The sequence below is a fragment of the Ictidomys tridecemlineatus genome, chromosome 1 (genome assembly GCF_052094955.1).
Source record: "Ictidomys tridecemlineatus isolate mIctTri1 chromosome 1, mIctTri1.hap1, whole genome shotgun sequence".
Lineage (NCBI taxonomy): Eukaryota > Metazoa > Chordata > Mammalia > Rodentia > Sciuridae > Ictidomys > Ictidomys tridecemlineatus.
Window position 1 is genome coordinate 151181326 of NC_135477.1, and position 12662 is coordinate 151193987.

The following is a 12662-nucleotide window of genomic DNA, read 5'->3' on the forward strand; positions in this document are numbered from 1 at the left end:
TAAATAGCCAGTCCTCTACAGATGGGCACTTATATTCTTTTCAGTTTTTTTTTTCTTTTGCTACAATAAACTGTGAACATCCCTGCACAAAAATCTGTGTGCACTTTGTGAGTAGAGATCCACAGGATAAATTCCTGGAAGGGGAGCTCTTGGCTCAAAAGGAGCATGCACTTATGCTTTGGGTAAACATTGCCAAATTGTCTTCCAAAACCCTGTGCCAACTTGCAGTCTTACCAGAGTCCTGTGAACATCCCCACCCCCAAACCTCATCATCTGCCTCTTATATACCCTGCATTTCTGGCCACAGTATGTTTGGCCAAGTCATATTCATCGCCTAGAATTCCCTTCCTTCCTTGTCTTCTCATCTTTGGGGTCCCAACTCAGACATTGCCTCCTCTTTGCTGCCTTTCCTGAACCCCCTAAACTGTCAGAGTCCCTTTCCTTGAGAATCCTATATTTTCTTAGAAATAATTTTATCATTGCACTGACTGAGGACTACCGTGGCATTCTATGACCACTTTTACAATCCCCACCATAAAAATAAATCTTATCGTTCCCATTCTCCGCTCTGGTTTTCCTGGGCTGCTTTGCCTTTTAACTGTTCCAAAGCAGGTCTTACCTCAGTGCCTTTGTACTTGCAGTTCCCTCTCTATGGATCTTGCCTTCACCCACTTTATCCTTGCTGTTTCTCTGGGGTCTCTGCTCTAATGCAACTTCTTGCAGAGACTTTCCCTGACGACTCTGTCTCAAGCACTCCTCCTCTGGTCATTCTGTTAGGCCACTATTTTATTATTTTCGTAACACGTCTCACAAGCTGTGAAATAATCTTATTTGGCTTAAGAGTTGATGCAGAAGCATCTATTTTCCATTCTGCCTCCCATCTGCGCAAGCACGTATACATAAGGAGGGGATCATGTTTTCCTTTCCTCCTGTGGCCACCCTCGAACCTGCACCCCTGCCTCAGTGCCCAATAAGCACACTTTGAATTAACCACCGTGTATTACAGAAAAAAAAACTAAGCAGCCCAAGATCCCATAGCTAAATAACAAGCACAACTAGGATCAGCACCCAGTTGCACCTCAAAGCCAACCGCACTATTTCTTCCCTACTCTTAGCACGCCGCATTGTCCCTCCTCCCTCACCCCTAAAACACCACACGAATCTCACGACCCTGGTTCCCCAACGGCGCGTCAGAGGCCGGTCCCTGGAGGCTCGTTGGCTCCGCGGAGATGTCACCCTCCCCGCCCCCTGTCAGTCAGACCGAGGGGGCGGCGCGGCCGCCGGTGGGGGGCGCTGAGCTCAGAGCTGCCGCAGCGCCGGAGCCGGAGCGCGCGAGCTAGCAGGGCGCTAGGAGCACCCGTGGTGGCAACGCACCCAAGACCCGGGCACCGCTGCGCCCCTGCTCAGGGTCCGTGACTGTAGCTCCTGATCACCGCCAGAACCCCCACTGGCCCCGAGCCCACCCCAGCCCGGCCTAGCCGAGCCCCCGCGTCTGCTAGCAGCTGCCGCCGCAGCCGCCGCTCCATCCCCAGCCCGGGCCCCGCAACCAGGTGAGGCGGCCGCGCGCCGGGGAGTGGAAGGGGAAATGGAGAGGAGCCTCGGGTGGGATGAGGAAGGATGGACTCTTCACTGGGGCTGGAGATGGGGAACGGGGTGGAAAATTGAGATCGTGCGGCGGTGACGGGGCACCGGTGGGCTGGTGTGGACGTACCCTGGGGGACGGGTCTTCTTCTCTGAAACTGTCTGGGTGGCGGTGTGGACATGCGTCCGCGACCGTGTGTGCGGGGGGTCCGTGCGCGTTTGAGCATCTACATGTCCTGAATGTGCACGTGAGCGTGTCCGTGGTATGTTTGTGTGCATATGACCGTGTCACTCACTGTCTTGTGTGTATAGGCAGGTCCCGAGTCTTCGCGCCGCCGAGCGCAGCATCCCGGTTCCGCGGGGCTGCAGCTTGCAGGGCTCCGGATAACCGAGGCGGTGGCCCCTCCCGCGTCCCAGGGTTTCAAGGACGCTAGGACTCACTGAGGCCCTGAGGCCTCGCGGGGGACTGGGAGGAAGTGGGAGAGGATACGGGACCAGAAGGGCGCCCCGGTCTCAGGGAGGGAGAGGAGGGGACACCTGCGTCTCTTGGGAGGGGCTGGAGTGAGGATGCGGAGCCAGAGCACCGGTTCCTGTGTGTTCGTCCTCCCCAGGCCGCCAGGATGGACGTGTTCATGAAGGGCCTGTCCATGGCCAAGGAGGGCGTCGTGGCCGCAGCCGAGAAAACCAAGCAGGGGGTCACCGAGGCAGCTGAGAAGACCAAGGAGGGAGTCCTCTACGTCGGTGGGCGAGGGGCGGGGTTTCTGGTGTTGCAGGGTTCGGGTGTCCCCCTAGGGGAGGAGGACAGAGTCCTCGGAGGGAGTAGGGGTTCTGGGCAGAGGAATATGAGTCAGCAGATGGGGCGGGTCAGCAGGGGTCACTGGGGACACAGCTTGCCCATGGAAGCCTGGGTCAGTGACAGACCCATGGAGTCAGGGAGTGCCGTGTGATGAAGCGAGGATTCAGCTGAAAATCCAGGGGCCAATGCAGTGATTAAATCAGAGAAAGCCGAGAGCCTCCTTTTTCTTATTCTTGTTTGTTATTGATAACAAGCTACCTGGTGTTGAACCCCTACTCTAGGCCAAGCACTGTGTGAAATAACATAAGACCCTATACCTCATTTAACACTGCCAGCCCATTCCACTGATGGGGAAAACTGGGGCTCCCGGCTATCTAATTATCTTGTCCAAGGTCACACAACTGGTAAAACCTGAAGCTGAGGTTTGAACCTACTTTGATAGACTGGGAAGCCCCATCCCTCCTCTTTGGACTCTCCTTCCTGTATTAGCATGGGCTCTCTCCACCTGCCTCCAGGGCCAAGTTGCTCTCCAGGCTCCCCCTGCTTCCAAGTGCCTATGGGTTCACCATTGCCATCTCTCCACCTGTCCACCCTCCTTGCAGCTGCCAGATGGAGTCAGGAAAAAGGCCAAGTGCTTAAAATCTTCACCCTAAGTGTAAAAGGAGCTTTAGAGTCATTTGCATAAAGAGAGGAAAGGCTGGAAATTAATGTTTGCTGATTTTCTTAGCCCATATGGTGATTCAGGACTTGCTTGTGGGAAGCAGGTATAATTATCCCCTGTTCAGGCTCAAAGGGGTTGATAATTTGCCCAAGGTCATGGCAGATTTGGATTGTGCTAATCTTAAAACTATTTAGTGACCACCTACTATGTGACAGGCATTGTGTGGATGCTGGGGCTTTATTAGTGAACAGCAGACAAGTGTCTGATCTCTTGATGGGGATAAAGAGCATTTCAGTAGTGGAATTTTTGATATCCAAAGGCAGGAATGGGGAATTATTTTTTTCTTTCCGTACTAGATTGAACCCAGGGGCACTCTACCATTGAACCTCACCCCAACCCTTTCAATTTTTTGAGACAAGGTCTTGCTAAATTACAAAGGCCAGTCTGAAACTTGCAATCCTCTTGCCTCAGCCTCCCAAGTAGCTGGGATTATACACACGTGCTACCACACCTGGTTAGGTTCATTTTTTGGATAAGATAAAAAGAGGAGATGACATTTGAGCTGAGCCCTTTATAATAAAGAGCCAAGTGGAGAACAGAGGAGGCAGAAAAGGCAAGAGGGATGGTCTGGAAAGCCAAGGGCAGGAAGCAATGATAGGAGATAAGGTCAAGTTTGTGGATGAGAGTCAGTTCAAGAGGGGATCAAGGCACCATGCATTGTGGAGCACGCCTGTAATCCCAGTGGCTCAGGAGGCTGAGGCAGGAAGATTATGAGTTCAAAGCCAGCCTCAGCAGTGAGCCCCTAAGCAACTTTTATTTAGAGATTCTGTCTCTAAATAAAATATTTAAAAGGCCTAGGGAGGTGGCCTGGTGGTTAATTGTAAGTGTGGGGAGAGATTGTAAGCCATGATCTGACTTCAGATTAGAAAGGCCTCTCAGGCCCCTGGGGATGGAACAAATTACAGGGAAGACCACTAAGCAGTAGGGTAGCCACCAAATGAGTGTGGCAGTGGCAATGAAGACCAGGAAAAGTCTTGAGCTCTGGCCTCCCTTCTGCCTCCTCCCCAGCCCTTTCACTTCTATTGACCCCTCGCACTATTCTCTCTGCAAATAGACCCCCCCAAGCCATGCTGCCCTTCTTCTTAGATTGGTAACTTCTATTCCTCCCCCTGCCCAGAAACCCCCATGGACCCCAGTCCTCACACATTAAAGCCTCAGCTCAGCTCCCTGTAGCCTGGCATCCCAATGCTCTTCATTGTCCTGCCTCAGTTTACCTTTTCAGCTTTGTCTCTCACCATACCCATTGCTCCTAGCATGAGGACCAAAATCATGCCTCCCTGAGTCTTGCGTGCATGGTTCCCTGAGCCTGGATCACTCTCTCCAATCTCCTTCCTGAATATCCACCTGTTCATTCATTTCTCAAGGTCCAGGTAGTGTCCCCTCCCACTTCACACAACCCCTGGAGGCTGGAGACCCTCTCAGCACTACTTGAGGTTCAGAAATTGAACATGCTCTTCTCTTACTTCCTCAGACAGTGAGCCGCTAGCCCACTGCCTGGCTCAGAGCATGTGCAAACCAGGCACTTGTGGGAGGAATGAGGGGTGGGCATGTAGCCCATGCTCGGGCATCTCCTGATTCCAGAGGACCTTAGCCCTGAGAACCCTTCTTCCCATGTGGACCCCTGCTCCTCTCCCCACATGCCTCAGCCTGCCCAGATGCCCATTTCTGAATTTATCGGTGGTTGTCTGGGTTGTTAAATTCTCAGCATGAAACACACCCCACTCTCTCCCTGTAGGACCCTTGCAGCAGATCAGGCCTTCTTACCTTTCCCAGTGCCCACACCCCATTTTGATGTGACCAAGTTGCTACCCTCCTGGGAAGGCATGGCCAGTCACAATATGTATATCACCTTTAGAACCACCCTGCGCCTAAGACTCCCCATTTTGGCCAGAAGGAGGGCTTTGACCCTTGATAGGAAGAGTCTAGAAGAAATGGAGTTGGAGGCAGTGGCACATGAGCAGTCAGACATCAGGGACACCTTTCAAAATTCATAGTCCCCCAGCTCCACCTGCATCCATCCTGGGCTAAAATATTTACAGAACAGAGTGGGTAGCAGGAGTTTTAGAGTCAGAAAGGCCTATAGGACTCAGTCACTTACTGGTTGCAGGGCCCTGACTGAATTCGTTCCCATCTTGTGAAATAGGGATAACAGCGTCCCCCTCCCAGGGCTAGGGAGAGTAATGCATGAAACGGTGCAAGTCACATGCTTTACACAGTGCTGGCACTCAACCAACATCCCCTGGGAAGGTGGTGGAAGTGGGTTGGGACTGGGAAACCTGAGAAAGGAGGTATGGAGGGCTCAGTGTGGTTAGCATGGGGGAGATGGGGACCCAAGAAAGCAAATAGTGGGACCGAGGTACTCTCTATCACCTGGGTCCCCCCTGTCCACCATGTGCTCTGCTGGCCTCTGTTTTCTCATGGAGACTCCTTAAATATGTTCTTTTTCCTCCCTGCAGGAAGCAAGACCCGAGAGGGGGTGGTACAAGGTGTGGCCTCAGGTACCCATCCAGCTCTGGCACAGCCCCTTCCCTCACCCAGCCCGTGATCTGGCTGGGGTACAGAGGGCAGGAGGGGACTCCCAAAGCTTCTGTGAGGGGTTGCTCCCTGGGAAGGGCATGCCCTGGGATATTGTGTGGGGACATCTATGCCTCCTTCACCCTGGCCCCCAAATCCCTTCCTCACCCCCTCCCTGCTCCAGTGGCTGAGAAAACCAAGGAGCAGGCATCACATCTGGGAGGAGCTGTGTTCTCTGGGGCTGGGAACATCGCAGCAGCCACAGGCCTGGTGAAGAAGGAGGAGTTCCCCACCGACCTGAAGGTGAGTGATCCTCCCTCCCCCCGCCCCCTCCTCTCTCTTTCTCTTTCTCTCTCACACACACAAGGCACACAAATAAACCCGCCACCATGTTCCCCTTTGCCCCTGCTAACCTGGGGAACAAGTGTCTTTGTGTCCTGTTCTGCAAGACTTTACTAGGCTCAGCTAGGAATGAAGTCTGAAGATCTACATGGGTGCACTGCATCCATGGATGTAGCTGGCTGGGTGTCCCCTGCTTGCCAGTGTGATCCAGACCACTTCTGGCTACATCTGCCTGGGCTACTGACTGTTCGTTCATTTGTTTTCATGGAATAAAAATCCATGGAATTGTTCTAGAGGTTCCCATATGAAAGGGTTCCTCCATTTGTGCAGCTGATGTTGTAGCAGGAGAAGACAGTAAAACCCAAGTCCATAAATAAGGTGATTTCAGACAGGATAAGTGCTATGAAGAAAAGACACAACATGGATGGCACATGCCTGTAATCCCAACAGTTCAGCAGGCTGAGATAGAAGGATCACAAGTTCAAGGCCAGCCTCAGCAACCTAGTGAGGCCCTAAGCAACTTAGTGAGACCCTGTCTTGAAATAATGGATGTAGCTCATGGTAAATTGACCCTGGTTAAATCCCCAGTACCTCCACAAGGAAAAAGAAAAGATGATGTGGGTGATGATATAGAATCAAGAGAAGAGAGGGCTACTTGAGGAGGGAAGATATCTTCTCAATATCTCTGAGAAGATGATGTTTGAGCTGGCACCCAAGGGAGGAGAAAGAAGATGTGCAGGAATTATATTTCAGGCAGGTAGGAGCAGTGAGGCAAGTGTGAGCCATGATGGCGTCAGAGTGGTATGACCTGTCTGTCACACATTTGTGCACATATGCTTCCTCAGTAGAGTAGTGGTGGCTACTCCTGTATGAATGGAGACAGAAGGCTTCATTAAGACACCCCATAAGGAAAGAGTGGTGAGCTCCTGAGCCCCATGGAACTGGTTCAAATCCCAGATCCACTGCTTCCAGGCTCTGTGGCCCTGGGTGGGTCCTATCATATCTCTGAGCCTCATTATCTGCCTGCAACACGGAAAACAAACCCAATAGTATTCTTAGGTAAATTGGGGATGATACAGATCAGAGATTCTTAAACTTAAACATGCACAGACTCACAGGAGGCCAGATGAAAATACATAGGGTTGGCCCCATCCCTAGAATTTCTGGTTCAGTAGATCTGAGGTGGGGCCCGAGAATTTGCCCTTGATGCTGATGCTACAGTTTTAAGGACCACACTTTGAGAACCATTGAGATAAAGAGAGCCTGGCCTCTATACAGTAAGTGCCCAGTCATGGTCAGGTAAACAGTAGCTATCCACCTGCAGGAGGTTATGGCATCACAGGTGTGCAGAGAAGTGTGCCTGTGACAGTGTGCCCTGTGGTCCTAACCACGTGTATACCTACATCCCTCCTGTGGGTGCCCCTGTGTATTCGTGGCTGTAGGCGTCGGGCTCTTTGTTCAGTGTTGGGCTGGGGGATCAGTATATATTCTGTGACCATACCCATCGGGCTGGGGAGACCCCATACAACCCCGACTCCAGACATTTTGCACAGTTGGTTTCTTCTTCTGTCAGAAGTCTGGGTCTTAGCTCAGAAGTTCGAGTTTCGAGTTCTTTCTCTGCATTTACCATCTGTAAATGGGAACTCATGTCCCATTTCCAATAATTATGTTAGCACTAATTGCTCCCGTTCATTGATCACTAGACATTAACACGGAGTGACTTACCAAATCTTCACCATGTCCCTTTGAGGAAGGTACCAAACTAGCCCATTTTATAGCTGGAGGAACTGAGGCTCAGAAAGGTGAAGGGACTTGCCCAAGATCCCAGTTCCTGCCCACTTCCTTTATGAGGTGGTTGGGAGGATATGCTCAGGTGCTGGCCCAGGGCCAGGGTGTGTGCTGGGTGCTGAGGTGCAGAGAGAGGCAGATGGGGGCCTGACCTGTTGGCCTCTAGGCTTTTTGTGAAAGGTCTTTGCACAGAATCATCTCTCCAGCCGCCTTTCTCCCAGTGGTGCCTGTGGACACATCAAGGCTGCTTTCTCAGGGAGGTGAGGATCAGGGTCATGATCCAAACAGCAGCACTTTGAGGCTCCCTGGGGTCGGGGAACCTGTTTAAGCTCAGGGTCAGCATTTCTGAGTCTCCAGCTTCCAACATGCTTTTCCTACATGACCATGAAGTCCTCGGCATCTTCTTTCCTACCCCAGGCTGCTGTGATTAGAGGTGAAATGACTTGTCTAATTCCAAATCGCTAGTGAGGCCAGGCTGGGATGTGTTTTTATGTGATTGGGGCGGGGGGGTACAGGGGATCAAAACCAGGGCCTCATTAATGCTGAACACATATATGCTCTACCACTGAGCTAAACCCCCAGCCCTTAAATGACTTTTTATTGAAGTACAACATACATGCAGCTCCATGAAATTTTCAGAAAAGGAATGTCCCCATAATGATCAGCAGCCAGCTCAAGACACAGAATATCAGCACCCCCAGCCCCTCCTATTGTGCTCCCTTCCAAGTCCCTACCCCTAGGGCCGAGATTAGGGTGAGGCAAGGGAGGTGTGGGGGCACTCACACATAGGGTCTCCTTTGCAGGATTCTGGGAGCGAGTGGCTCACTAATACTCACCCTATGCACCTCACTTATCTTACCCCAGTCCTGGCCCTACCTAACCCCCTCCAGAGGTTCACACTTCCTGACTTCTGCCACCACAAATTAGTTGTCGTGTTTTTAAACTCCACTTCAGTGTCATAAAGTGCATGCTCTTCTGTATCTGGCTTCTTTCATTCAACGGGAAGTTCTTGAGATCCAGCCCTGCTCTTAGAGGTGCCATCATTCTTCATCCATTTTTTTTTTGAGGGGAGCAGGTACCAGGAATTGAACTCAGGGTCACTCAACCACTGAGCCACATCCCCAGCCCTGTTTTGTATTTTATTTAGACACAGAGCCTCACTGAGTTGCTCAGTGCCTCGATGTTGCTGAGACTGGCTTTGAACACAAGATCCTCCTGCCTTAGCCTCCCAAGCCACTGGGATTACAGGCGTGTGCCACCATGCCTGGCTCATTCTTCATTCTTGTTGTGTACTATTCCACTGTGTGATTGGACCACAGTGTACATATCCATTCTGCTGTTGGTTACACATTTTGGTTGTTTCCAAACAATGTGCTCAAGCTGGCTTTTTCTTTCTTTCTTTCTTTCTTTTTGTATGTCTGCGTGTGTGTGTGTGTGTGTGTGTGTGTGTGTGTGTGTGTGTGTGGTGACTGAGATAGAACCCAGGGCCTTGTGCATGTGAGGCAAGCACTCTAACAACTGAGTATATCCCCAGTCCTAGCATTTTTAACACTGTAGTTTTCACCTGGATTCTTTCTGGTCAGAGCTGGGTAACTTGGGGCAAACTAACATTTCCCTACCTCCTGAGCCTTGGTGTACCCATCTCTACAATAGGAAGAATAAGCCAGGTCAGGATCTAAAACCTCATATACCCACAGGGTCCACCTAAACAGGTACTAGAAAGGAGAGAAGCTGCCTAGATAGTGCTAGAGCAATTAGAGTGCCAACATCTCAGGGCCAACTGAGGGTCCCAGCTGTGTGCTAGCCCACGTAGGGTTTTGTACAGCCACACAGGTGCCCTCAGTTGTTGTGTGTGCACATATATGTACTCACCTGCAGGAGGCCAGCCATGTGCCTAGCAGCCCCCCACATGCATTCCCGCTGGTCTGCGCCCATCTGGGCAGCAGATGCAGGGGGGAGGGGAGAGTCTTAGCTCACACATCCAAGCAACACCATGAGCTGTTGCTTCCAGCTTATCTTAAAATAGCAACAGCGAAGAAATCAGGCCACGGCTGGGCCCTGGGGGAGGGATGATGGAAGGTGGCAGGGGAATGGCTCAGAGCCCCTGCTTAGCCCTGTCCCTGAGTCTCCATCTCCCTTCCACTCTGGAGGGGAGTCTCCAGGGTTCTGTCTGAGTTCCCCATCTGGCTCAGAGCCAGACACAAAGGAACTAGGGATAAATGGGTGACTGACTGGGTGTGCTGTCTATCCCCCTACCCCACCCAGTCCAAATGATAGATATGGAGGAGGCTGCCAAGTGCTGGAAGGAGGGGTGCAGAAAGTCTAGCACCCCCTCCACACTCTCAGCTTCAAGCCATGATTTGAAGGGATTTCACCCTTCACACCTCCACCCTACTTCTAAGTTGCTCCAAATAAACAATTTAATTAAAAATTCTCCTTGCACTGCCAACCCCACGTAGCCTTCCCCATTCTTCCAGCATAAGATTTTAGGGGCCTCCTGGCTGCCCTCACCAGCCCTACCCTTTTCTGCCCTCAGCCAGAGGAAGTGGCCCAGGAAGCTGCTGAGGAGCCGCTGATTGAGCCCCTGATGGAGCCAGAGGGGGAGAATTATGAGGAACCACCTCAGGTGAGGGGGCGATAGAGTCAGGCCAGGCCTTGGGCACTCAGGATGATTGCTGCGGTCCCTAACTGGGGTGGGAGGTTACTGGCATGATAAGGTTGGGCCAGGGGGCTTCAGCCTTTGCCTTTTTTAGAACCCAGGCTGAAGAAGGTGGGAGCAGGGAGGGGAGGTCAGATGGGGCCTAGCAAGCTCCAGGCAACCCCTGCAGTTGTCCCCAACTTGGGGTTCCTCCCTTGGTCAAGGGGAGGCGCATGCATTGTTCCTCCTCAAGGGGTGGGGATCTGGGGGCCAGGGTTTGGCCACTTGGTCTCCAACCCCTTCTCCTATTTGCTCTTCTCTACTCCACCCCCAACCCACTGATGCAGGAGGAATATCAGGAGTATGAGCCAGAGGCGTAAGGGTCCAGAACGGGCCCCCACCAGCAGCACAATTCTTTCCTTGTCCCTGCCCGTCCCCCAGAACCAGGGCTGTCCCTCTACCCCGTCCCCCAAAACACGAGATCTTCCTTCTGCTCTGAGGAGCCCTCTCAGAGCCTGTGTTTGTGTCTGTCTGTCTGTCCTACCTGCCCGCGTCCAACCCTGAGCGTGAACTAGGCTGGGGCTGGGGCTGCAGCTGGGGCTGAGAGTCTCTCCTCACCAGTGTTGCCCCTTCCTACCCCTCCCGTCTGGTGTCTGCGTGGATGTCGCATGTTTTATGTATTTTTAAACAATAGGAAAGCGACCGCTCCTCTCCCACCCCGAAAGAGGCTCTCCGAGGGACCTCCGGGCAGCCCCAGAGCATCCCACCCCACTTTCACATCACACCAAGAACTTTTTTTTTTTTTTTTAACCAAAACCAGGAGCCAGGCTGTGCCATGCCCCCTCCCCCAGCCGGCCCGGTCCGAGCGCGAGCTTCATGTGTTGTGATTGTGGCATGGAAAGTCCCCCACCCCACCGTGTGAGCGTGTCCCGGGCGGGCAGGCGCGGCCGCCCCCCCGTGTGTCCATGAATAAAGCCAATCTGTCTATAGCCAGCGCCGCAAGGGCAGGGTTGGGCTGGGAGTCGGCGGGGGGTGGGGGGCAGAGGCTGCTCTTCACTCGGTGGAGTCTAGTACGCTCAGCCCACGTACGAAGCTGACCACCTGGGACCTTGGCTTCTCCGTCTCCCGCCCGTGACCTGGCCGGGGAAAGGGGACCCCACAGGACTGAGACCAGGAAAAGGAGATAGGAAAGTGGTTTGGGGCGCCACCTGCTGGGCTGTAAAGAGCTCTCTGAGGTGCGGGGTCAAGGGGAGCTCCACGCCGCAGAGGCAGTGCGGGTGCGCGGATGCGCACGCTCGCGCAGACCAGCGTGCACGTGCCCGTGCCCGAGCCCGGTGCCTGCACTGAACCCGAGAGTACGAACCCTGGGCAGCCGCACGTGGAGACACGCGTGTGCTCTCGCAGCTGGACGTGAGCCACGCAGAAACCTTCGGAAACCAGAAGCGCAGACACAGAGACATGTTAATGCACACACAGCCCTGCTCTCACCTGCCCAAAGCAGAAAGACAAAATCCCTAAACAGGCGGGAAAGAGCCATTGTCCCCCAGAAGGGGACAGAGCTCCGGTCTCCATCCCTCCTAGAAGGGCGCCTGAAATTTTGAGGTTTCAGCTGAAGAGTGCGAGCCTCGATAGAAATGTAGGAAAGCGGTCCAGGAGCCCTCGCCGGTCAGGACCGGCACTAGGGGGCCCCAAACACCGCCTCAGAGTGAAATAGAAGGGGATGGAGATACTGCGGGTTCTGCGCAGAGGCTCCGCCCCCGCCAGCACGAAAGCCCAGCCTTTATTGGCGCAAAAACTCCTGTTCCTCGGCCTCGCCCCCATCCGTGCATCGCCCCTGCCCTCTTTTGCTGTATAGGCCCCACCGCGTCCTGCAGAGGCTCCACCCCCAGCTTGCGGGAGCCCGCTCGGCTTTGCCGCAGAGGCCCGCAACCTTGACTGCGCACCCCGCCCATTTTTATGCTTTGATAGATCCCTGTTTCTAGCCGAAGCCCAAGCCTTACCCTCCAGCTGCAAAACTGCAAGCTTGATTTATTTAATAAGTCCGAAGTATTAGCGTCTCTTCCTACCTGAGTTATTGCAGGCGAGAGGCGACATCAAACCTGGGAAGGTCATGAAGCTGGAGACCAGTCTGCTCCTGTCACCTTGGTCTGCAATGTAGGGGCCTTTATGCCCTGAAGCAGGAGGCATTTGACAGACGGAGGGTGTGTGTGTGTGTGTGTGTGTGTGTGTGTGTGTGTGTGTGTGTGTAGAACAAACTGGTGGCCTTGGATTTTGTGATTCTC

The 12662-nt window shown here is 53.1% G+C and overlaps 1 protein-coding gene across 1 annotated transcript; it reads left to right on the forward strand.

The window, feature by feature from the left end:
- Positions 1-1289: 1289 nt before the first annotated feature.
- Sncb (synuclein beta) lies at positions 1290-11369 on the forward strand. The gene is made up of 6 exons (XM_005333154.4): positions 1290-1550; positions 2193-2322; positions 5555-5596; positions 5797-5915; positions 10279-10368; positions 10728-11369. The coding sequence occupies exons 2-6, from the start codon at positions 2202-2204 to the stop codon at positions 10758-10760; spliced, it is 405 nt and encodes a 134-aa protein (XP_005333211.1). The 5' UTR covers positions 1290-1550; positions 2193-2201; the 3' UTR covers positions 10761-11369.
- The last annotated feature ends 1293 nt before the right edge of the window (positions 11370-12662 follow it).